This window comes from Adiantum capillus-veneris, chromosome 18 (assembly GCF_014529385.1).
Source record: "Adiantum capillus-veneris isolate H3 chromosome 18, ASM1452938v2, whole genome shotgun sequence".
NCBI lineage: Eukaryota > Viridiplantae > Streptophyta > Polypodiopsida > Polypodiales > Pteridaceae > Adiantum > Adiantum capillus-veneris.
The window spans coordinates 81,750,766-81,777,196 of record NC_140948.1 but is presented as its reverse complement, the minus strand read 5'-3'; the positions used below and the strand labels follow the sequence as shown (position 1 = coordinate 81,777,196).

The 26,431-nt window shown below is 41.2% G+C and overlaps 2 protein-coding genes and 1 pseudogene across 8 annotated transcripts; all 3 read left to right on the top strand.

The window, feature by feature from the left end:
* Positions 1-19,311: 19,311 nt before the first annotated feature.
* On the top strand, positions 19,312-20,656 carry LOC147435948 (chlorophyll a-b binding protein 4, chloroplastic-like; annotated as a pseudogene). Its single transcript, XR_015185143.1, has 2 exons — positions 19,312-20,194; positions 20,381-20,656. The product of XR_015185143.1 is annotated as a chlorophyll a-b binding protein 4, chloroplastic-like (transcript).
* Positions 20,543-21,562, top strand: LOC147435947 (putative inactive cysteine synthase 2). Its single transcript, XM_086487811.1, has 5 exons — positions 20,543-20,813; positions 20,902-21,027; positions 21,154-21,238; positions 21,377-21,429; positions 21,507-21,562. Exons 1-5 carry the CDS (start codon positions 20,543-20,545, stop codon positions 21,560-21,562), a joined length of 591 nt encoding a protein of 196 aa, XP_086343937.1.
* LOC147435946 (uncharacterized) lies at positions 20,764-25,964 on the top strand. Of its 6 annotated transcripts, none has more exons than XM_086488848.1 (3): positions 20,764-20,813; positions 20,902-20,968; positions 21,154-23,047. In XM_086488848.1, exon 3 carries the CDS (start codon positions 21,755-21,757, stop codon positions 22,778-22,780), a length of 1,026 nt encoding a protein of 341 aa, XP_086344974.1. In that variant the 5' UTR covers positions 20,764-20,813; positions 20,902-20,968; positions 21,154-21,754; the 3' UTR covers positions 22,781-23,047. The 6 variants fall into 6 exon arrangements, 3 of the variants coding, with proteins under 3 accessions (XP_086344974.1, XP_086344975.1, XP_086344973.1); XR_015185141.1 differs by lacking the exons at positions 20,764-20,813; positions 20,902-20,968 and adding exons at positions 23,720-23,803; positions 23,899-25,673 and having other exon boundaries at positions 21,062-22,931; XR_015185140.1 differs by lacking the exons at positions 20,764-20,813; positions 20,902-20,968 and adding an exon at positions 25,695-25,964 and having other exon boundaries at positions 21,062-22,931.
* Positions 25,965-26,431: the final 467 nt, after the last annotated feature.

Sequence of the window (26,431 nt, the reverse complement as noted above, 5' to 3'; positions counted from 1 at the left end):
TACAAACAATAACCTTTATTGTTAACACTGAGATGTGATGCTTTTGGTTTGTGGATAAGAACTTTTAATTTTTTTGCCTAATTACAAAACTTTGTTTAGATGGTACCTCTAGGCATGCCCGTCAACGTGCATGTCTAGAGACAATGAATTGAACGAATTTGGATGTTTTGATTATGTACACAAACTAATTTTTTGTGTTCAATCATAGTAAATTAAGTTTCTGAATGTTGGCTCTAGGCATGCACGTCTACATGCATGTTTAGAAGAAGTAAAATGCTTTGAATTTTTGGTCTTTGATTTGTAGAAAAGTATTGTTTTTGGTTTGTGTCCTTACCACAAATTTTTTTATTCAATGACGCCTGTAAGCATGCCCGTCGACGTGCATGTTTAGAGACAATGAACTGATTGAACTTGGATGTTTTGATAATGTAGAGAAGAATTATTTTTTGCTTTCAATCATAGTAAATTAGATGATTGAATGCTACCTCTAGGCATGCCCGTCGACATGCATGTCTAGAAGAAGTAAACTTTTTTTTTTCTTTTGCTTTGTAAAAAAGCTTTTTTTTTGTTTGTTTTTATATCAATGAGACTTCGTTTTTATTTTCATTCAGTGCAAAATTTATTAAGAACTTTGAAATGCTTAAAATCCTTGTGTGTCTTATCTTTATAAGTTTTTTCATTGTGTACAGGGAATTTTGTCTAATTTTTCAATGTAAGTATAAATATAGTAATTGAAATGTGTGTTTTTTATTTTGTGTCTCGGTCCCACACAACGTGGATGATCTAAGAGGGGTAGACGATTAGATATAGTCTCTCCCCAACCTCTTGAGAGTAGTGATCAATGATCATGTCTCATTTGTGTTAGCAACCAAAATGTCACAGGGTCATGAAAGTCAAGAGGAAGAAATTCACTCTATGGATATGGGTCAGGGGTCTGTGCATGAGCTTGATACTCTGGCTTCTGAGGAGAACAACCTCTTGAGACTAGTGATCAGGTATCATTTGTGTCAGCAACCGAGATGTTAGAGGGTCTTGAAACTCAAGGGGAAGAAATTCACTCTATCGATATAGGTCAGGGGTCTGTGCATGAGCTTGATGACACTCTGGCTCCTCAAGAGAACAACCTTCACATTATTCCATGGGAAATGAGAGATGAGGTCACTATAGCACCATAAATGAGCGATGAGCATAATATATATATGCATAGGGGTGCTGATGTATTACAAAGTACATGTATATTCAATTGATTTGATTGTCCTCCTATTCCATTGTGATTGGTTGATTCCTTATGCGTGTAGTTGGCTACATAGGGAAGGCCTCCTTGCTCATGTCTTTGAAAGAGAAACCTAGCTTGTCTCTAATTTTTTGTATGTGCCAGGTGGGGCACCATTGCCACATGGTTTCACACATGGGTTTTACTTTGATGAGATAAAATTTGAAGCTAGGCGATATCGAGGCCCTATCTCTTTCCATTAGAGGTTTCTTTAGGGGTGAAAACAAAAGATGTGGACAAGAAAGCACTGGAGAAGGTAGACACTTGTGGAATGGCAGCATAGAGATTTGTAGCGAGTTTGCTCTTGCTTTACATGCTTGTTTGAACTCTTCTTATTATTTTCATTTTTTGTTAGGTTTTTGTCATTTTTGTTATTCAGCCTTCATATTCATTCATGACAAATTATCTTCCAAATCTCTCCCATGCTAAATCAGAATGGGGGGAGCCTTGGCGCGGTGGATTGAAGCAAAGTACAGCTTTTGTTGCGGCCTTGTTTGGAGCTAGGGTGTGGTATTGCTCGTGTGGTTGTCACACGGTTAGCATCATGGCATGCATGTGTTGTGCTTGACACAAGGTTTCTCGTCATTTAAAATTAATTTGGATGAAATTATTTCATTGTGTCTATTGATTGGCTTAAATTTTGCTTGTTGTGTGAAAGTGCATTGTCAATTTACATAGAGGATGGCAATGGACTTGCGATACAACTCCCATCTCTACGAGACATGTCATAATGGAATGTTTTTATTGATGACAAACGTGATTCTTCATAGAGTCCAACCTTTTTGTACCAATTCTTTATAATGTACGAATGTTAAGTAAATTATGTTGGAATGCATTATGTTATATCATTTTTGGATGCTTAAATAACAATGCGAAATAGAAATGAAATTTTAATGTTTATGTCACTCAATTTGGGATGCCTAAATGGTACTAGAACACAGGAATGAATTTATTATGGTTATGTAAGTTTTTGAGTTCATTTTAAAGGTCAGCATCTTGAAATCCTCAAGTGAGGTTTCCATTGGATCATGCTACAATTTTAAAATATTATTACGTGCAGTACAAAGAAAATTATGTTCAACGATTTTGAAAATTATGGATATGGTAACGATTGTACAGTGTCATATATTTTATGATTTAGTTTCTTTAGTTTCAAACCATGTGGGTGAGAGGCATTCATGAAAAAACCCATGCGCTCTCTTACTTATTTGCTCGGACTTGTATTTGGTCAAAAAATATCGCTTGGGGTATGGTATGACTCTCCTCCATGCTCTAGTGTTGCATGAGCATGCAAAAGCATGCAGACAAGTGAAGAGGACCACGCCCTTCCCCCCAAAATTAGCCTAGCTCTGATGCCAATGTAAGACTTGAGAGAACTGCAGTGAGGTTTCATCCGCCCTACCACCCTTTATATAGGCCCTTGGCCCCCCGTATTTAGAAACCCTTGTCCACACCTAACAGTCGGCCCTTGGCCTGGTTCTGTGACCCCCTTGGGTTTTTCCCTTGGCCTTACAGAATTGATTCATGGGATGACATTAATTGACTAAGAGAGCCTCCAAGCAGGTAATCTCTTGTTTAAAACAAGACCAAAGAAAGTCTAATACGACTTATTTTTGGTGTTGGTAATCTTTCTTCTCTTTTCATTGGAGATAAGATTGTTTCAAGATCCAGTTCTGAATAAGATCATTCCAACTTGGTAGGATTTGTTGTTTATTTCATAGCACTATTGTGCCTATAGGAGTGGCATCTCAAGGGGCATGAACCAACTAATGCCGAATCACTCCATGAGTGTTGATGGTCATTGATTGATCTCGTCACAATTGTACTTTCAAGGAAAAGAGTCCTCAATCTACCAAGGGGTAGTGGATAGTTTCAACTTTCCAAGTTGATTACAATCACTATTGGTAACATGATAGCTTGAACTAGTTATAGTTAACTAATAGTTTAAGCAGTTTCCCTGCACAATCTAACCAAAGGATTCTGATTGCCAAGGAAACATCCATAGGTTCCAGTTAGGTATTGGTTTATTTTCATTAATTTTTCATTTAGTGTTTCACAAGTTAAAGACATACTAAGTCTTTCGAGGCTGAATTTTTGGTAGTGTACCTTTTAGGTTGTACCTTTCATGTTTGGACAGTACACTTGACTTCGAGTAAGTGGAAACTATTTTCAACCTCCAAGTAAGCACAAAATTTTTCTTAGTTTCCTTTCTAAACATGATTTGATTGAGTTTTCCAAGTGAGGTGCATATGCTAGAATGCTCTCATCCATTTTTCTCTTCAGACACATGACAAGGTCATGTAGGAGAAAAGAATTTTGGGATAGTAATGTACCAGATACATTTTTGCACTCTATAATTACGGACTTATAGGGTAGGGTTTCATTTGACACATGTTGTTAGTCACAAGGGGTGCATCATGGTCAAGGAACTCATGGAATCTGGCCTAGCCAATGTAGAGCAAGGTTTATGAGGGTCCCTCTCACTCATGTCATTGAGTGTTTACAATTACCTCCACACACAAGTACATCTTGTACTTGATGGGTGTCATATTTTTGGACATCATTATATGAGACATATTCCACGTGGAGAATATGAGTCTCTAGGACTAACATTGGTGCATGTTATTCCAATTATGTGTCGCAATAGAGTCCCTTGAAGCTCATCACATCCATATATTAGACCATTTTGAGCACGTCATATCATGAACAATTTCAGTGGCCAAAAATTGTTGGGGATACCTAGTAAGACTTTTGACAACTACAAGAATTGTTGAACAACCTTCAAGGATGGTTGTTTGTGTGTATATTAAAGCTATGTATTGTTAATGAAATGATAACAATTCAAGGACTTAATCTTTGCTCATCAGTTATGTCAGCATGTCACTTTCATGGAAAGTTGAGAAAAGGTATTCTTTCAGACACCTCTTAGTTGCAGCGGTAACTCATTGAAAAATACTCTAATGAGTTATAAATAAGTCTACACACTATGTTGGATATAAGCTAGTTACACAAACTGGTTGCAAAGGACAACAATGTGGAAAATCAAGATGTTCTTCTTGATTTCATTGAGCCTCCTATTGAACCGTGCTCCGATCAAATGGACAGTTTGATCCATGAGGGATGCCATTATGGAAAACATTAGTACTCATACGAAGATATCACCACTTTTGTTTTCGAGAACAAAAACGTTTCTCCAAGGGGGGAGTAACATCAAGCATAGGGTAAGATGGGCCAAACCACGGGTGGCCAGGACACACATGTGATACAAGGGGCCTATATTTAGCAAGCCAAGGGCATATATATCGCATGGTTGGGCAGATATGTGCATGGGCTAGTCCCCAATCTTTTATACATCACGTTCCTTCTCTTGTACATGTATCCCTTGTGTCTTCAATGGATCTCCTTCTCCCTATGATTGTGGAGGAATAGACTCAACAAGAATCTGCCTCTTTCTTTTTATAATATTTATAATCTCCTCGTGGAACTCACGCTTAGCTATGCTTTCACCCAAAGTAAACTCAACTTTATTGTTCAAAATCCTTTCCTCCAATACATGTTTTAAGTTTGTAGAAGCTTCAATGTTAGATTGTAACCTGTACAAAGGACCTTTTGCTTTTGTTTTTCCTCGCTCTTTGACCTTCTTTCCTATAAATACTTCATATAAAGGAACCTCAGGAACTTACAGTGAAGCCTCATAAGAAGGTCCTGGATCCTTCCTTCTCCTGCTCTTCTAACTCTCTTTGAAGTAGATGGTATTTTGTTCCCATTCTCATGCCTCCACTTCTCTTCTACAATTGTTTCATTGGTATAGCATTTTGTAAGATAAGCATGCACCAACAAAGAGTCCATAGGATCATCCCAACATGTTGTGTGGCGTATGCAATCACCAGCTTCATGTAACACCTGTTTAGTTGATGCCACCACAAATGGCCACAAGCCAACGAAATCCTCAAAAGTATCATGAATATGCTTTGATCCTTTCTTTGGAATGGGCTCTATCTCACTACAAGAAGTTATGTGCACTTGTGATGCTTTTAGCGACTAAAATAAATTGGGTTTTTATACTCCCCGGTGTCACTAAGACCGTCGCTAATAGCATCGCTACAGGAACGTCACTATAACCGTCTCTATATGCGTCGCTATACGCTTCGCTATATAGCGACGCATATAGTGACAGTTATAGCCCTTCTGTAGCGATTCTTATAGTGATGTTGCAGAACCTTACATAGAGATGCTTATAGCGACGCCCGAGAGTAAAAAATTTTGGGTGGCAGGGAATTCAACCATCAACCATATTGAATGTTTCCAGAATAGAGTAAACCTAAATGAATCCAAGATAAGCCCAGATTCACCTTTGAAAGAAAGTGCAAGGTATAGACCCAAAGTAGTCACCCACAAGACAATATAACCATTAACTCCATCATGCATAGTATTGTTTGCAGAATAAAGATACAAAACTGAGAAAAGTAATTGGACAAAAGTAAATCAATGACAATTATACACATCATAGGAAAAATTACTTGATTGTTAAGCTTTGCAAATGTAATAATTACAACACAATTGTCATTATTGAGAAAATACATGGTTTTCCAATAGTTACAAAAAGACGTATACACGTCATCTCATTCTACATGCTATGACAAAAGAAAACTAATGCTATCTGCTGGCTACGGCTAGACTGACGTTATCTAATCAGACGTCTCATCGCGTCCAAGCGGCATATCTGTCGGATTTTGCAGAAAAAACAATAAGACTTTCTGTAAGTATAAACATATAATGACAAAACAATCTATTTTCTTAGCTTATCATTAAAATACAACAAATGTAAAAGAGTAAAGTGAAATACTAACCATGTCGCCGCGAAAACTCAAAATGTCGATCAGGGCGTTTAAGCCCTTTCTACCTATATACTCGTGCTCGTACGGTGTGGGGTCACGTCCTGTCATCGACCACTGTTCAAAAAATACAAAGAATCCATTATGTTAGAATTTAAAAGTAAAAATAGATGTAACTACCAAACCTAAAGAGCAATGCAAAAACACTTACAAAATCAGCCTCAAATGATGCCCACCCGCCTCTCCCCAAGTGGTGCGAGCTCCCTGCCTCTACTCGCGCTTTGGATGCCTCATTTTGTTGCTTCCACTTGTCAAGATTCTTGTACGTTGCTCGCTTTGTATTCTTTCAATCTTCTTTGGCCAGCCAATCTGATCTGTTTCACCCATGCTTTATTGCTTTTTGTACTTCAGAACCCTTGTGCTTGCAGTATTCGTGAATTCGAACCTTCATCACGTCTTCATTGAAGCGCTCATCCCAACTTGACACGGGAAACTCGTCATGCACCATGATGATGACTCTGTCTTTTAATTCATTTGGCACTTCACTCCAGGTGTTTAGTATGTAGTGTCGAAACACCTGAGAGCAAAGACCGCTGTCGGAATGTGTGCGGTCTAACCGGGAAGGTGCAAAACCTCTGGCTGTGAGAGTTCGTGATGAGATTCACAAACACTTTGTGAAAAAGAATTTGTGGAGAATCACCAAACCTCTTTGTAAGGGTGACAGAAAATCTAAGAGCGTTCGTGACAGCAAAGTCACAAACCCTCTTTCCTATCGTGCTTGGAGTCTGCTTGTTTTTGTAATCGAGATTATGATGAGAGGATCACCAAATCACATTCAATTTCACTTTAAAATACCATTGAAAAACACTAATGTTTCAGCCATGAAACCTCGGTGCTCATACAAGCACAATTCTCAATCAAAACCCAAACCTCTTTCATGGTATCATGTAGCCTTGCCCCCAATTACATAGTCGTAACATCAAACAATCGAAAGGACTGCTCGAGCTTCCACCTTCTTGGCGACCATTTTCTGATTTAAGAGCTTCTATATTGAAGCCCAAACACCATTTTGATAAGGGGAAACCCTAATTCACTCCCTCACAAGCTCAGATACAAGATTGGGAAGAGGCGGGACTGCAACACACATAGATTGGGCAACCATGGAAACTATTGCACAGTAGAGAAAAATTGCTGGTCTTTTTTGTAAAAAACGGCCCTCTCTCTCTCTCTCTCTCTCTCTCTCACCCACGGAAGTTTCAGCTGTGTCAATTTTTAGGACATTTTTTCATTTTGGACCAAAACTAGGCCATTTTCAGCTCATTTTTTACCCAAAAAATGTCATTTTTGATGCAAAAAATCCCAAACGGAGTAGAGAAAATTCCCAAATTTGTGGGATCACTTTTATAAGCATAAAAAGCATCGATAAGCATCATTTTTCATCAATATACCATTTTGGGTCACTTTCCATGCAATTCTGCAACGGTGCCTGCTAGCTGCTATTTTTGGCAATTTTTGCTCGCATCAGTCTTTGTAGGCGAGATGAGACCATGAAACACTTGGACGATGTACATTGTCAAACCAAATTAGGCATCTTATCAAGTGGAAAAGCATGCAAATGTGCCATATCCAGGGCCACGACTCCCCGGATAGGTATGTACATGATAATGACCGCAATAGACGCTTCAACATATATCACAATATGTACATGATTGCTTTTATTTTCATACATCGAGAAGGGTCAAGAGTGAGGTGAATGTTTTTATTTCACACTATGTATGTGCCACGGCATGACATCCACCCCCTCTGAACCTGTACATCCTCTGGTATGTGCCACAACAACATTTGTAGAGCATTAAAACTCATGGTCAAACGCCATATTCTCACTTTCATCCTCGCCATTTGCATATAGTTGGCTTCATCATCCTCTTCACTTGGTTTTACATTAAATGGATCAACATTCCCTCTTCTTTTGAATAATTTAATTCTTTTCCCTGCAATGGGAATTTTCAGTTCTGTCCTATCCAGTTCATGCAAGGTGTAAGTTGCATTTCCATGCACATGTTTGACAACATAATGACCAAACCATCTCTTTTCAAGCTTCCTTATTGTAGAGTGTTGGTTTTCAAGGCTTCTACCGTACACCAACACCCAATCACCTTCTTCAATGTTTTTTGGTCTGAGCCTATGCATCTTGTGGAATCTGTCTTTGTTTTTCAACCTTGCATTCTTTAGTCGAGCTTTTGCAAGCTCAATGTCTTTAGGCCTTCTTTCTAATTGCCGTATGCGCAATGCAAGAAGGTCTTCTCTACTCATTCCATCTTCCCATGGCAATACATTCCATGTAAGAACTACATCTTCAATTGGCATCACAGGTTTTTGACCATACATCAATTCAACAGGCATATAGCGAGTGACTGAACTATGTGTTGTATGGTCAACCCACAATGCAAATGGCAGTAACCTTGGCCACTCTCCAAGCTTACCTTCACAAGCCTTAGCTAAAGCTTTGATTATTGGAGGATGCCCTCTTTCACTTTTGCCATTTCCCTCTAGGTTATAAGCACAAGTTAAAGCTAGGTTGATGCCCATTCTAGAGAAGAATTCCCTTGCTTCATCAGCATCCAATTCTCCTCTATATGTAGTTATCTTTCCCACACACCCATAGTGACAAATCACATCTTCAAGAATAAATTTACATACAACTTGTGTACGCTTTGTCCTCAATGCGCGCCCTTCAACTTGATTAGACAAATCTTCTCTTGCAAGCACCAAATACCTCATTTGCCAAAGTCCCAAAGGCATTGTAACCAAGTCCACAACCCATTTGTAATGTATGGCTAATGGATTAGTAGGATGTAGTGCATCACGATGCCGTACATTTGAATACATTTGGCATGTCACACAAGACTCCACAAACTCAGCCACATCCGTATACATTCCTTTCCACCAATACCTTTCTTTTACCTTGGCAAATGTTGCCCATACACCTTGATGTCTTGCCCATAAACTTTCATGGAACTCCTTGATAATTTGTTGTTGAGTAACCTTATCGCATACTACCCGCAATGGTGTTCCAACTCCTCGTTTAGGATGCTTCCATAAGTAGCCATCCCTCAAGAAGTATCCATATGATTTTCTTCTTATTCTCTTAAATTCCTGCTCAGTCCACTCATCCTGCTTCTGCAGAGTACTTAAGTATCGACATATCAAGAGCCATTCATCCTCATATAGTTCCTCTGAAAAGGACTCAAGTGAGACACAAAACATGCATGACTACTCTTTTCATGATCAATGGTGTAAAACTTTGTGCCTACATCATCTCCCTCAATAATCATGTCCTGTTCATCTTCATACCTTGCCCTAGATAGCATATCTGCCATTGGATTGTCTTTTCCTACAATATGCTTGAACTCAGGATTCAAGGACTTTCTGTAGGCTATCCATCGCAGCATTGCAATATCAGGAGTCGAAAAGTTTGTGATCATTCCAAGAAGAGGCAAACAATCAGTTTCCACAACCACTGATGCCCCTATCAAGTACTCCTTGTCAGACCTCAATGCACCACCCCCCATAGTTCCCTTTTTACTTGTGCATAATCGCGTTGGCGAGAACTCAAAATCTTGGCTTCAAATCTCACCACATACCTTTTTCCTTCATCGTCATCTTGCCCTATTGCCCATCCTATCCTGTAGGACTCATGTCCACGGTCACAATGACAGGTCTCTCACATGCATAGTCTACCTTTCTCAAGGTTGGCGATGAAAGAAGTAGCTTCTTTAGCTATCTCATGGATTTTGTGTGCTCTTCATCCCATCGAACTTCTGATTCTTTCTCAATAACTTATAAAGGGGATCTACTACATGTGCATAATGTGGTACCCAAATAAGATAGAAGACACAAGCACCAAGAAATCTTCGAACTTCAGTTATAGTTGTACATGTTTCTTTCATGTTTTTGATTGCATCCATCTTTTTTGGACAAGGCTTTCTACCATAAGGACCACACATATGCCCCACAATCAAAACTTCATTGACACCAAATACAGATTTTTGCCCTGACAGGGTAAGATTAACTTCTTCCAGCTTTGTCAAAATCTTCTCACAATCTTTGATATGGTCTGCAACAAACTTACGGCACCCCCTTGAATCCATAGCTTCATTTTTATCTTTGTCTTCACATCCTTTGATGGGCACATCATCAAGAAATGGCATTGTGATTTGAGGTATGAAGTCACGTAGAACCATGTTCATCCCATTCATCATGTGTGCAACTGAATTGGTTTTTCCTTGAGGTAAGGTACACCCCTGAATAGAGATCTCCCATTGAGTAAATTGACCTTCCTGCAAACGCCTTTGTAAATTCATCCACTATAGGTCATGTACCCACATTCCTGATGGTAACCTTGTTTACAGGTTGCATATCTTGTATGAACCGCAAAGATCCATTCTTCTTAGGCACAATGAACCACTTGTTTGAATATGGCACACAAGAAGGCTCCAGGATATCCATGCTAATCTTTTCATTGAGTAGTCCTATTAACTTTGGCAAATGTGCTTTCGGAACTGGAATTGGGCGTAGATTCCAAGGTACATGAGGGATAGTGAAGATCACCATAGGTGCAACAACATTAGGATCAACACACCCTATCTCATGTGGCTGGAAAGCAAAAGCCTTACCATGTCTTGAAAGCATTTATTTAAAACTCTTCTTCTGTTAAAAACTCCTCATAGCCAACTTTTATCTCTTTTAAGGATTCCATTGTGAACTTGTGTCCAGTTCTTTTTGGATCCGTGAGACTTGGCTGCAAAGAAACTTGCTCTAGCTTTTTCCTGCAATTTGATGGTAAAGGTAAGGCCATTGGTCTCACTTTCTTTGCCACCGTTTTGTACTTGGTCTCCACATGCACTTCCGGTCCTTCATTAGCATTGAAACCTTTTTTATCTTCAAAAGCCTCAATCACATCATACATTTCCATAGAGCATACTTCCACAATGTGGGTTCCATATTGCATGCTCATAATCCATTATAGCTTCAAGCTCAAGCATAGTATCTACATGAGAAACTTGTTCAAAAAAACCTGAAATGTATTCACTATCCTTTATGAAACCATTTTGTTTCATGTATTTCTGTACACTATATACATATTGTCGTGCACTTCTTTTCATATCCTCAAGCTTCATAAAACATACTGACCCATGCTCTGTTAATCCTTGGAAACCTGTAGAAAAAGCTTCTTCTCGCTTTGGGTCAGGCGAGAATCCTTTTCGTCTTGTACCATTGCAATTCCGCTTCACAATGGTACATGGCCAAAACCCCTTGTCTCCCTGTACTCTTTGAACTCTTTGTTCACTTTTGATAGAGGATACTCATGAAGAGTATTGCGGTTCCTCTCGTTGTTGGGGGATAATTGTACGAAAGGTGAGCCGGGAAGGCACCGGGCCCCTTACTGTGAGAGGTGCAGGGAAAAGAGATGCAGCAGGCACAATTAACAATGCAGAGCTCAAAACAAACAATACTCTCAATTCCAGTTAATCCACGGTAGTCATCATTAATCAATCGTTAATGGAGGCTTTATGCTCCTTACAAGAAAAAATATGGCTTAAACTAGATTCTAATGAAGAAAAGTGATAATGAACTGCTTAATACTACCTTCTGCTTCTTCCCGTCAAGGCATAGGAACTTCCGTCTTCCAATGCCCGTCTGATTTGGCTTAAGGTTTATGGCTTAAATCTCTGATTTGAATGGGTTTATCGTGATTAGCCTTAAGTTTGGTTCGATTCGAATGGCTAAACAAGGCTTAATGATATCCAGAGCTTTGGCTTGGTTGATCCGAGAAAGCTTCCCCGCAATTAATGAGAGCTTATGAGGTTCCGAGTAGGTTTAGGAATGGCTTAAGAGCGAAATAGGTTAAGCTTGGGAGATTAGGGAGGTTTAGAATGGCTTCAGGGCTTAAGCTTGAAGATTATGCGAGCTTAAGAGCTTTTCCCTTCTTCTACAGGATAGAGAGCTCTCGAAGTTATGAGGAGGAGGCTTAAGGGATTATGTGGAGGAGATTAGGAGGTGGAGGCTTAAGAGTTTATATGGAGGAGATTAGGAGGAGGAGCTTAAGAGATTCAAGATCTTTGGAGTTTTAGATTATGAGGATTAAGAGCTTAAGAGCTTCAAGGTCTCTGAGGAGCTTCAACGCTCTAGCTTATGATGAGGAGAAGGAATCAACAAACCACACATTTTCCCTTTAAGAGGCATTGCTCAAAGAGGTAAGGAATTTGCTACAGGCAGGTTTCATTTACCCCGTCGAAGACTCAGAGTGGGTCTCTCCAGTGGTGTTCATGCCAAAGCAAAACGATGAGTGGAGAGTTTGTGTAGACTACAGACCTCTCAATGCAGTAACAAAGAGGGATCATTTTCCCCTCCCATTCCAAGATGAGATTCTCAACGAGATAGCAAGTCATGAGTGCTACATAGTATTTGATGGCTACTTAAGCTTCTTCCAGATTAGCATTGCAGAAGAAGATTAGAAAAAGACAACCTTCATAGCACCATGGGGATGTTTTGCTTACAGAGTGATGCCTTTTGGCCTCACCAACGCTCCGGCCACATTCCAATGCTATCTAACTTTTTTCTTCTAGCTATACTTTGGCTATAAACCTTGGGAGGCCAGCTTAACATGGATAAGTGTCACATTGGTGAAAGCAAGGTCACTCTTCTTGGCCATGTAATTTTAGCAAAAGGGATTGAGACTGACCCAAGCAAGGTTTAAGCTTAGTGTCTTTATCATCACCCACATTAGCTAAGAAATTGGTCTCTTTCCTTCAAAAGGTAAGGTATTTGAGCAGGTTCATTCACTTGCTCTCTAAAGTGGTTCTCCCTTTACAACAAGTCACCCATAGAGATGTCTTCCTATAGAGTGAAGAAAATGAGCAACAGTTCAGCGAAGTGAAATAGATCCTAGCTTCACTTCCCACCATTGCACCCCCTAGCTGGGATGAGCCATTTTATGTTAAGCCTAATGTAGAAAGTGATACACTTGGAGCCGTACTAATGCTGAAGGACCCCCAAACCTCTTTCATGCGTCCTATCTACTTCTCTAGTCGTATCATGACCCCATCAAAAAAAGGATTCACCACAGTAGAGCACATGGTGCTTGCATTGATGTTTGCCACTACAAAGTTCCTCTCCTATATATTGCCTAGGCCCTTTGTAACTCTAACAGTGAAAGAAGCCTTTCCGTATGTAATGCAACACATGGATGTCTCATCTAGAATCTCTAGGTGGCTCATTAGATTACAAGAGTTTGATTACACTATGCAAGTGGAGAACTCCACCAGAGCTAGTCTAAAAGGGATTCTTACTCATCGTCACTATGAGAAGAAGCTAAAGGTCAGCACAGAAGGCCAAGGAGTGACACCAATTGTGGAGATTCCTAAGCTAGAAGGAGCTCACTCTCTTTTATTTGGATGGAGCTTACAAAAGAGCAGTGGACCAGGATGATGCAGCTCGCATCGTCATTTTCAATGAGCAAAAGGAAAAGCTATTCTCTATATGGGCAGCTACTACACTCCCACTCCAACAACAAAGCAGAGTACGTGGCCATAATTCTTGGATTAGAACAATGTGTTTTAAAAGGGGTTCATCGCCTAAATGTGTTTGGCGATGCCATGCTCTTGATTAAGTAGATAAATGGCACTTGGGTTTGTAAAAATCAGGTTTTGCTTGGCCACTTACGCCAAGTTAAGGATCTTTTTAAGAAATCTTGAAGCGGTACAATTATTTCATGTCCTTAAAATAGAAAATGAAGAAACAGATGCTCTAGCCAAAGAAAGAATACAAGATGTTCTCATAGGAGCAATCAAACTGAAGCTGTCCCTCTTTCAGGGTAGCAATGATATGCCTAATATCATCAGCTTCTTAGATATAGGAGAATGTCTTGAAGGGTATACCAAGGGCCAGAAACAATGGCTTGTCCAAAAGGCAACAAGATACCGCCTTATAAACAACACATTGTATTGCAAGGGCAAAGACCAGATCCTAAGGCAAGTGCCAATCTCCAGCAAAATCACGAAGGCGATATCAAGTTTCCATGATGGTGTTTGCGGCGGCCACTTTGCTCTAGATATTACTAGTAGGAAGATTCTACAGGTAGGATTCTCTTGGCCTAGTCTAAACAGGGATGTGCATCATTGGTGTAAAACATGTAGAGCTTGTTAAGTATCTAGTGATCGCACACTAACCTATGAGCCACAGACTCCTCTCATCTCATATGGCCCGTTTGAGAAGTGGTTAATAGATGCAATTGGTCCTTTACAAAGGGCCCAATTGGGTAAATTGTACATTCTAGTTGGTGTAGACTACATGACCCAACGGACGGAAGCAGCAACCACCACATGCATTACAGCCCAAGAATTGGAAAAACTCAAATTTGAGCACATCTGTTGCCGCTTTGGCACACCTCTGGAGATAATATCTGATAGAGGGTCAGGTTTTAGAGGCGACTTGGTGGGAGAATTGATGAAAAATCTAGTCACTCACATGCCGACACTCCACTCCATACTATCCACAGTGTAATGGTCTAGTGGAAAAGGTGAACGGCATGATCTAATTGTAACATCAAACAATCGAAAGGAATTCTCGAGATTCCACCTTCTTGGCGACCATTTTCTGATTTTGCAGAATTTGAGAGCTTCTATATTGAAGCCCAAACACCATTTTGATAAGGGGAAACCCTAATTCACTCCCTCAGAAGCTCAGATACAAGATTGGGAAGAGGCGGGATTGCAACACACATAGATTGGGCAACCATGGAAGCTATTGCATAGTAGAGAAAAATTGCTGGTCTTTTCTATAAAAAGCAGACCTCTCTCTCTTACTCATGGCATTTTCAGCTGGTCGTACATGCAAACTTACCTTGGTCGCGCAACCCCGAGAGTACTCTCACTCCTCTTCAGTCACTTCTTCACCGCACTGTTGTGCGCTTTTCAATTGGTTGTGCAACCACCTTAAGCTCATGAATGTTGGTAGGTTCTCCAGACTCATCGGATAATGCATTAGCGGTCGTCTTCCCCGTCTCCACTTGATTCGTACCCTTTGTCGCTCTTGCTTTGCGTCCTTGTATTGTGAAATCCACTTTTGCATCACTAAATTGTGAAACATGCAAAATCGGTTGACTTTAGCCTCTAGATCTTCCATCATCTTCTTCTCAACACCGAGATTGCACATGACAATCCCAGATATGCACTCATCATCTATGGTTTGCCATAGCGTGTCTCGGGTTTTATCAAATCCGTCTAGCCACTCTCCAATGTAAATTAGGGACTCTGAAGAACATCCATCTGGAACGTACTGTGCCAGCTATTTCCACCTCATCAACTATGTGAACAAGAAGATGCACCTGAATGGTTAGCATTGTAGTAGGAAAGTGTTTCTCAAACATGCACACAACCTCCACAACGTTTATTTTGGTGAATGGTATGGAGTCTACATCAATCTCCTTTTGTGAGATCCATTGCACCAACTTTGCAAGTTTGTAGATTGTGTTACGGACGTCAGGAGACAAACATCCCTCAATGGCCACCGGTAAAATAAACTGCAAAACACGTCTAGCAATGATATTAAAGTCCACACAAATTTGTTACACAATTCCCACTATGATATATTCCACTTCAAACTTACCTGACACATTTTATGCCAGACGCGTGACTTCAAACCGGTACGCTTCCCTTCTTTAGTGAAACACGTTCGGAGCAAGTGCATTACACCAGTGGGGGTCTGCACATATCGAATGGTCTCTTTTACTTTGTGTTCTTGGGCTCCTATCAAAATCCATGGTGCTTTAGGGATTTTTATCGATCCATCGAGTGCTGTCTGCGGCCAATATTGCTCCATACAATCTACATTTCTAAGGTCAACCCTGGCTCCCAAAGTATCTTTCTTGCCGATCAAATGGTCCCACAGCAAATTACCCACATTCTTGAATACGTGCATTGGATCGAGCAAGTGATTGATCATGAGTCTGGGCCAATATGGTAACTTGTACCATAGAGAGAGTCTCTTCATCCCTAGGGGCAAACCATCATCACACATCTCCTTCTGCTCTAACCATGCTTGTGCAGACATCCTCGGTGGCTCTCTTCCCAAAAAGCCACCGTGTAACTCATGATTCTCTGGAAGATACGCTTGATGACCTTCGTAGGTTTGCTTCTTCAGTGAGGGCGCCCGACGTGCGTTAAGTCTAGGTCCACATGTGACACATACTCTATATCCGCTTGTTTGAAGCCCTTCATGGTATACACATGACAATAGATAAGCTTGACAAAAACCAAGATTTATAGTGTTTGAGTTTGAGTGTAAATCACTTGAGCATTATGTTAGTCCGGGATAGTCATGCATGGTCCACATTAGAACGCCTTCGATCAAAGCATTCCGTCGACCTTTGTGTCGTCTCATATCCACCACTTCTATGCCAATCCGCAATTATTGTAGCTCTTCCAATAGTGGAAAAAGATACACATCCATATTCTTCATTTTATGCCGCCCCAGCACAATCAAGCTTAGAAACAGGTGCCCCTTCGTAGTAGTCAACCACGGGGGAATGTTGTAGTTGACGATGACAACGGGCCATACGCTGTAAGATGTTAATCTCTGACCAAATGGATTTATGCCATCTATAGCCAGGCCTATGTGCAAATTTTGAGCTTCCATGGCAAAATTCGGCCATGTATCGTCTATATGTTTCCAGGCTGCGCAATCTGCAGGAATCCGTAGCACACCATCCGAAGATCTATTCTCCTTGTGCCATGATGCTAGGGCGGCCATGGACTTACATTCGAAGAAATTTTTGATGCAAGGAAGCAGAGGAAAATGTCGCAAAACCTTTTGTGGAATTTTTTGTCCGTGGAGATCTACTCGATATCTCTCGGAATCACATTTTGGACACTTCTCCATGTCTATGTATTCCCCTCTGAAAAGAATGCAGTCGTTAGGACAAGTGTGAATTGAATTGTAATCCATCCCCAAGTTTCGCAAGATCTTTCTTGATTACTCTTTAGAATCTGGCATCACAATATCAGCTCACAGTATGTGCTCTTTGAGCAATCTACACTGCAAAAAATGCGGTACACTTGTGTAAGTAATCTATCAAATCATTATACATCTAGAGTTTTATATTGAAGTAAACACATTGTAATAAATCACCTAAAAAGCGTTGTGACTCTAGTGTCACTCCATCCAAACTTTGCCTGCAAGTTGAGAAGAACCAAGAGCGCCTTCAATCTAGACACACGTGCTCCATCATACAATGGCGTATCGGCTTCACTTTTCATATCATCATAGATAAGCCTTTTTGAATCCATGATCATCTCGATCATTTCATTGATCTCGGGCTCAAACATTGCCTCGTTGGGAATGTGGTCTGCATGATCATCCTCCGAGCTGTAAGACTTGTGGCCTCACGTATGCTGCTTGACCAAAGCGCATGTGTACACATCTATTGGGTTGCAAGATTGTTGCAGGTTGGCCAACGTTAGAATCCGACAAGTTATAATTGACAACAACTCGATCTCCCGGGGGATTCACTATGGATTTCCGTATGGTATCACATGAGTGTACAAGAGGGGGGTTTTTAGAGGTCAAACATAAGCGTATACAATAGGGGTAGCCCCCCATTATTTCATGCTCATACCATATGCATAAGGGAGGGGGGACCTACCCCACGGGGGGGGGGGATATTAAGTGCTTATGCCATAAGAACATGGCCTAACAAGCCAATTAAAGAATCTTTCACATGAGGGTGTTGTTCTTGGTATTTCAAAGAGTTGATTTACTCCACTAGCAAACTAAGATAGCTATACCAACGAAAAGATATGGTACCTCCCTGTCCTCTCCCTTAGCTAACATCTTTACAAGTTGTACAACAAGCTTCTAGATTTGTTGGGGTCGATGCTACCATAAACTTGACTAATCTTCTTTTATGTAGCCAAGGCATCAATATCTTGGACATTCAAACCCTCATTAGCCTCTTCAACATCATCATTATCGATACCACCATGTGCATAGGCTTTGTCTCCACATCTACACCCTCATTTTATTTATTGTTGTCTTCTTGCACATCATCCAAGTCACTCTTCTCTTCTTCTTCTTAATATACAAACTCAATAGCAACACCAATGGCATGATCAAGAGCTTCTCTTGCACCCACAATACCAATCATTGTAATCTATAATAAGTTTCCCAATCTTTGCATGTGCGTGCATTGTTTAGTAGCTTTTCAAACTCTTTCTTCTCATCTAGATCCTTGCTTACACATATCATGTATTTACAATTGTACATTGATGTACATTACAACCTCGAGAGGCAACCGTGGGAACCACCCACCCCAATAAAGGAAGAGAATACACCCAAGAGAACGCAACCCGTGAGCCTCGAACCCTCAAGCTTGGGGTTACATCACAAAGGTTTCACCAAGGGAGGCCATTCTTTCAATGTAGAGGGCTAGAGACTGAGGGTGCCTTATATTGGCCCCTTTACCCTATGCCTTTACGAAAAAAATATCCCGCGTGTGGGCACTCTGGGCAGGTTAAAACAAAGAGCCTTAAACTTAAGGGATACTCATACCACACGCTCGCCCTTGCTTGAGTTGTGCAGTTGTTGCGACTTCCTTGTCCCAAATGTTCGGTCCCTGGCAAGTTCTGAGAGAGAAAGAAAGTCTTCTTCCATATCTCTACCACTACCTAGGATGCCATCTTCCTCACGCTGACAGCATCCCTTCCTCCTGAAGCTTCCCTCCTGTGCCTTGCCCTATGTTACCATGGTATGTCTTTCTCCCTCTCTACACCCTTCAGATCCATAGCTGAATCTCTTCATGCCGATTTTGCTTCGTCTTTCCTTGCATTTTTTCTCTTTTTCTAGGTGGAGTCGTACTGGGGTCGCATTCACTGTTTGGAAGCAGGAGACGATGCAGACTGAGGGCGTACCCGTGGAGGGCATCCACGACCCTTCCACGCAAAAGGAGAACATTGCCTCCAACTTAGCGCTCGAAAAAAAATATCCGAAAACTTGGCAATCCTACATATGTGAAACAACAGAGGTAAACTGACAAAATTTGAAGGTTTTTACACCAAATTACAATATTTTTTTCAAAATTTTGTAGGTTTTCTCACCTTCAGAAATAAAATTTAGAGGTAAATTTCAAAATTTGTAGGTGGGATTACACTAAACCTAGGTTCACAGAGGTGCCACAGAGAGAGAGAGAGAGAGAGAGAGAGAAGTCGCGAGCAATCAAGCGCTTAGAAGGAAGCAGAGAGAACAAGAGGGGGCCCAAGAGTGAGAAGCTCGTGTATGCTTGCAAAAATGGCTACCATGCAGGCGACATTGGGCATTTCCTGCCCTTCTTCGTGTCTATGCAAGTCGGGAGCACCTCTTGCCTTTCTAGGGTGGCCTCTGTTGTTGCCCCTTCCCCTGTTCGTGCCTTCAAGGCCAAGGCAAAGAAAGGAAAATGGATCCCCAGTCTGGCATCCCCTGCTTACCTTGATAGAAACCTTGCTGGTGACAATGGCTTTGACCCCCTCGGCTTGGCTGAGGATCCTGCCAACCTCAAATGGTATGTGCAAGAAGGGCTTCAAAATGGAAGGTGGGCAATGCTTGGAGTAGCTGGCACGTTGATCCCCGACATCTTGACAAAGATTGGTCTCATCAATGTTCGTGCATGGTATGATGCGGGCAAGGTCGAGTACTTCGCCCCCGCCTCCACTCTCTTTGTGATCGAGTTCATCTTGTTCCACTATGTGGAGGTGAGAAGATGGCAAGACATCAAGTACCCTGGCAGTGTGAATACCGATCTGTTCAACCCTAAGCTTACTCTGCCCCCTGGCGAGGTTGGATACCTGGAGGCATCTTCAACCCCTTCAACTTCCCTACTTCTCTGGAATACAAGGAGAAGGAGATTGCAAATGGCCGGCTTGCTATGCTGGCCTTCCTCAGCTTTGTGATCCAGCACAACATTATAGGAAAGAGCCCTGTTGACAACCTGTTTACCCATCTGGCTGGCCCATGGCATAACACAATTATTCAGACCTTGCAAGGCTTTGTAAATGTAGCTATACATTGTCCTTTGATCAATGTGCTTCATGTAACTGATCTCTTGGATTTGTTGATTATATTGTTTCGTTTTTGCGAAAGAGAAAGAGAAAGAGAAAGAGAGAGAGAGAGAGAGAGAGAGAGAGAGAGAGAGAGAGAATCCTTTTTGTATGTGTAATGTGCTTGGTGCTGGCTTTTGTAGCTAATAGGATGGACTCCTCTGGTGGAGCTCAAGAATATAGCCAGCAAAGAAGGAGCCCTAGCTCAAATTGTTGGGAAGCTAGAGTGGCACCAACCCCTCAGTTATGTCAAGGACCGCATCGCACTTCTATAAGAATGCTTGTTCGTTCTTTTGTCCAACAGCATGGCATTTGCGCCTGCTCAATTTGCTTTGGCAGCCATGCTTCTGAGCCTCCTTGTGACTCTTAACAGTATGATTGAAGATGCCGAAAGGCGTGGATTGATCAAACCTAGGCTTGCTACTCTAATGGAGCCCACTAGCGGAAATACTGCCATCTCCCTGGCTTTTTTTGGTATCCATAAAGGATACAAAGTTGTAGCAGTTATGCCCGCATCATATTCACTAGAGCGGCACATGATTCTGCGTGCATTGGAAACAGAGATCTACCTTACAGGTCGCTCCTAATCGCCATTAAGTTGAACGTCTCTTTTGTCTCTGATGAGCGTTTTAGGGTAGATGAATTAAAAAAACTTTACTTTCAGATCCTGCTGTAGGGATAGCTGGACTCTTTGCTAAAGCAGAACGGTTGGTTGCGACAAGACCTAACAGGTACATGCTCAATCAAGCAATGAACACCATGAATCCTGGTGCTCATATCCAATCAACAGGTTGGTACGCCTCGAAGATCCTATGTATCTATTGAGGATGTAAATATTGTCTGTAGTCTTGCCGTTATCCGTTGTACAATCGGGCAAATATATGTATGTTTAGAAATTATTAGGTTGATTAAGCAGGGCCAGAGATACGAAAGGATACCGTTGGGAAGGTGGATATTTTCATGACCGGAGCAGGTACGGGCGAAACCTTCTCTAGAGCAGGGTAGTTCCTCTGAGAGCCCCGTGCTGTCTGGTATGTATTTGGCCTCCCTGTTGCAAAGAGTTTATTCTATCTCTGTCTATGAGTAGGGCTTTGACGATTGAAATGCACCTGTCATCTTGCTTCATTCTCTATTTTCAGGCTTACCCAAAAAAAAAAACAGCGGATAGAACCTGATAATTTGAGTACCACAGGTAAGCCGACTGACTGGAGATAAGCAAAGCTTTCTGCCCTTGCTCTCTGATGTTTTCTTTTTTTCACGATCTTTTAGAAAAGGCATTTAACATGGAATTCCAGAACCCAGACAATGTCTCCACTATGCATTAGGCTTTGACGTGCATAATGCAAGGGTATGGCTATGCTCCGACTGCTGGCCTTTTCCAGTCTAGTGGTTGGGGGAAGAGCAGGTTGGTATGAAAATTGTGGAAGAAGGATGTATGGGTGGTTTATTGTTCATTTGCAGCTAGGACTGGCTATCCCAAGATCTCTCCGATTTCAGAATGGTTCCATCAACAAGCTATGAAGCATCTTGGCAGTGATGAGAGCCTACAAGGGAAACTAGTTTGCATGAATTTTACTTTGGCTTACTTGTGTGTGCTGGAAGATAAAGTCAAGAATAGTGATTGGAGTCATGAAAAGTTTTTGATTGAGACAAGACAAGGCAACAATTATTGGGAGGAGGTGCAAGAGCAAACCGAGAAATTTCTAGGTGTGATCACTCAGAAAGATGGTTTGACTAAAATTCAGCAAAGCAAGCAGATTACATGGGCCACGTGGGAAACCAAAGCTCATTTGGAATTTGTGAGATTATGGCCAAACAGTATGATGCAGAATGCTCAGAAGCTGGAAGCTAGGCATCTGGTGAGGAATGATAATCAGTTGAACTGCTTCCTTCCAATCAGAAGAGTCACCCGTGCAATTCGAAGATGTGGAATTGTTGTTCTATTTATGGACACATCCTCTGAAATATCAAATTTTTCTGCTCTGGATTGGGCTGACCCTTTGGACCAAGTAGCTGCTGGTAATGTCAAGCTAGCACCTCCAATCTGGGGGACCTTCTCAACAGACATCTCAGGAAAGGATTCACTACAGCTCTTTCCCGCTAAAACTCTTAACAGCATTGCTAGTCGCATTGAGGCTCTGAGATATGGCAGGCCATTGTGGTGGGCTACTTTTAGGTCTTGTCTGCCTTATTTACGTAAAGGGAAGGAGTATCCAGAGCATGCTAAGCTAGGGGCTTTTGAGGTAACACGCGGCCTTACTCAAGATAAGCTATTGGGAGGGGCTGGTAAATTGCTTGAACACATCATCAAAGACAAGGACCTCCCAGAAGAGGTAGCATTGAGTTTGTTAGGAGCTACCATTGGACTTGATGTCGACCCGCATTTTGAACTCGCATCAAAACTGGTGGCGAACCATCTTCTATCAATTCTTTCTGTTTTGCCATCTCGAGAATTGTTGTGTACAGCGAGGAGGTCTGAGCCACTTGTATCAAGTGCTGCAGCAGAGGCCATTAGACCTCTGAATGGATCAGGAAGCAGTTGAGAACTTTATACCTCGCTAGTGAATGCGCTGTCAGCTGGTTGGATTGACAGGGGATTTACGGGGGAGCTGGTAGCTAAGATCATACTTCTAGAGGCAAAAAAGAAAGGAGAGAAAATTCAGTCTGGCCTCTGGCCCCAGCCACCGCAAAGAGGTAAATCCATCCAAGTTGCTGTAGTGGAAATGTTTTATTTACTTATTGCACTTGAAAATGTTTTGGAGGAAACCAGATGTCTAATTATCAGGTCATTGTGAAAAATGTTTGGTCGATATCTATATGTAGGTGTCATGCTTTTGATGTCATGTTGTATTTTCTCGGTCTCTACTAACTAGCAGACATGCCAAGTTGAGGAAGCCGAGAAAAAAAAGAGAGCCGATAAGGTCGTACATTGCTCTTAATGAGAGTCCAAGACACTGCACCACCAACAAAAGTGACCTCTAGTAGACCTTGTGTCTATGTTCCTTGCATAATGTGCATCTGTCTCTTGCTAGACGTATTGCAAAAGATCAACTTGCCCCAAAAAGCTATGAAAGTCTACCAAAAGGCGAGGTGGGTTTTTGTGCCTCATTCAAAAGTATAAGGTACTTCGCTACAATGGTTGTCACAAGAAGGCACAATAAGGATGTGGATATGATCAACAATGATTTCTTAAGTGTTTGATTTTCTCACATTGAGGTGTGCACCACACTTTTAGAGGCTCATTTACCCAATAAAGCTTATTGGTTTTGGCTCAAGGGTCACATGTTGATGAGCTGCTACTTCTTGACGCATTTCAAACTTTGGGTGATTTATCAAAATATCATGAAGCCGAGCTGTTTGTTGATTCTTTATCTGGCTTTAGCTCCAAGCTAGATTCACAAATGCATGAGGTCTTGCTTACAATATTGGCAAAGTTCAAGCAGGTTGATGCAGTTAAGATTGAGCTTGATCAGCTTTGACAGGTCGTGTCAAGGTGGTTGCATGCTCGAAGTGCTGCAAGGAGCTAGCTTATATGGAGAGCAGCTTGAGGCCATATAAAGTAGTAGGTATTCCCGCCTCCTTGCTCATCCTGACACTAGCTAGGCGGAAGCTTCTCCTCTTTGTGTTATGGAGCAAATATGCCCCCTTAATTTGTTTGCAGAACGAAATCCCAAGTTGAAATGTAGCACAGCGAGGATGAAGAGAGTGACGAAGATGCTACTATGGGAGGAAGGACAAGGAGGTGGATAGATTGAGAAGATGTCATAAGCTCCTTCCTTCACAGCCTTAGATAGAACAAGAGGATAGTCACTATCCATGGTAGGCCAACAAGACGCTTGCTAGTGTGTGAGAAGCTTTGCACAAGAATAGTAAGGAATCTTTGGTTGGCACATGGCTCACTAGTGTCCAATCAGTTTGTTAAATAGTAATGGTACACTTGTTTTCATCTCTACTCCAAAGAAGTTGTAGTTTGTTAATGATTTGTTTTTCATCGCTAAGCCCAAGGAAAAGTATTTTAATCTTGAAGATATGCCTTTTCTTCCCTATTGGGGGTCTTTCTACACTCAATTGGATGAAATCTATCCACAGTCCTCTTTCTCTTCAGCTAGGTCTTTTTGTTTAAGCAAAATCCTCAAGGCTCACACTCATGCACCTAGTCAATATCGAGCTCAGGATCTCAATCACGAGGTTATATGTTATTTGCTTCTAAATTGTCATGTTACTAGTATACATAAAATAGTCGGCCATTACATTCCGTACGAAATCCGTATGAGGGGGGATGGCTCATTGTGAGAACGTCCGTATCTTGTCTGTATGTAGGGGGGTAGCTCAGCATGTAAGATACTGTATATAGGGGGGTTTCTCTAATTTGGATGCACGTAGGTGACATCCCTCCATTACTAATAGTGAATCCCCCGGGCTAGATCTATAATAGATGATCAAACTCGCCAAATTCGCGAATGTGTTGCAAAGAAATGTGTCTTGTCCATCGTACAGCATGGTTGCATTGATTATAAGGACATAAGATCTTTGTTCAGAGATAGGTGTTTCGGTTGGATGGCCCCACATCCTCGTCACTACTCATAATGAATGTAAAAACCTTATAACCTGGACATAAATTTAATCTTCTATTGGCATCCTCTGTATTATCTCTCTCTCTCTCTCTCTCTCTCACACACACACACACACTATAAACTACCTCACATTCTTGAGTCATGTCCGATCTACGCACACCTCGGTCTAGAAGTGCACGGAGATCAGAACCATTGGGTTATTATCTCGTCTTTATTGTTCAATGCTTATATTTGTGGGTACGAGAAATCTACACACCCAAGTCTACATGACAGTGCATGTAGTGGACAAAACCCCTTTGCCTCTTCTCTAGTTGTAGCAATTCACAGCATCTTAACATCTCTTCACAACACATCCTTGTTCGAGGGATTACTTAGCACATTACATGTTGGCCTTCAATTTGAGTATCATGCCGTTGAAAGCTTTCCAGCTTAAGGTCGTATCCATAGAGACGAAGAGAGGGATCACTGTTCGCCGAACTCTAATTTTTTTTCGTAATCTCGAAGGTAGACTTTAATATAAAAACTAAGTCCAAAATTTAATTTTAAATCTAACCTAATTGAACATATGGTGATTATGAGCTAATTGAACATGGTTAGTGGATGAGTTAATAGGTGTATTCTGATGGGAATATACATATTGTTGTGTACCTAGTGTTTGCTTTTGGGGCAAAGCCTTCATTGACATGTCCTAAAATCTAACCTAAATCTAATCTTAAATCTAACATAAATCTAGATGTAATCTAATTTTAAACTGTTACGAGACTGGGCACCCTCCTGTTGTAGTGGTTGGCTGCAATTGAGATAGCTGGCGTAATGGTTAATTATGTGCTGTCTATTTATTTTACTAATTGAGTTGATGATGATTTTGTATAGTGGAATGCAGGGAGTTGATGAAGAGGCGACGGTAATTACTCTTGGCCATTTTATATTTGTATAGTAGATTAGAATATCATTTTAATAAGCCACTATGGCTCTGTAAATAGTTGTAGTGGGAACTCCCCTTATGGGTCATGCAAGAACTAATGAGCTTCACTCATTTACAAAAGTGAAGTGGTTGTAAAAGAGGGGCCTCAATTTTTGGCACCTTAAACTCAAAAATAATATACATTAAATATCAACTCCACAAGAGAGGTGCCGTGGAGTTTGGGGTTAGATTTAAGCTTTTTTTTTGCAGATTATCTTCTCTACTCTCTTATGCTATGGTTATTTTGCTGTGTACTCTCTAATCTAGTCTCCATCCCTTACACATCTCTTACACTCTCTTACAAGCATGTCTATGTCAATTCTATGTTTACTGTGTGTGTCATAGTCTAGGTGTGTGTGTGTGCTTGGAAATTGGAAGAAGAGGTGGACAAGTTGACGGTGATGCTTGGGAGCTTGTGTTGAATAGTTAAGCGGTCGATCTCCCCCTCTTCTCCCAACAATGGTATCAGAGTGAAGGTTCTGTTACCATATACATGTGGTAGTGATGTGTGTGAACACACTAGGACCGTCGGGGTATTTTTTCCCTCTTTAGGAGGTTTTTTCCCCCGTGCATTGTATATACGCCCATCACTCTAGGGCTATCTATCTTTTCATTGCACACTAAGTAACACACTCTCTATTGTGTGCCTTGAGCTT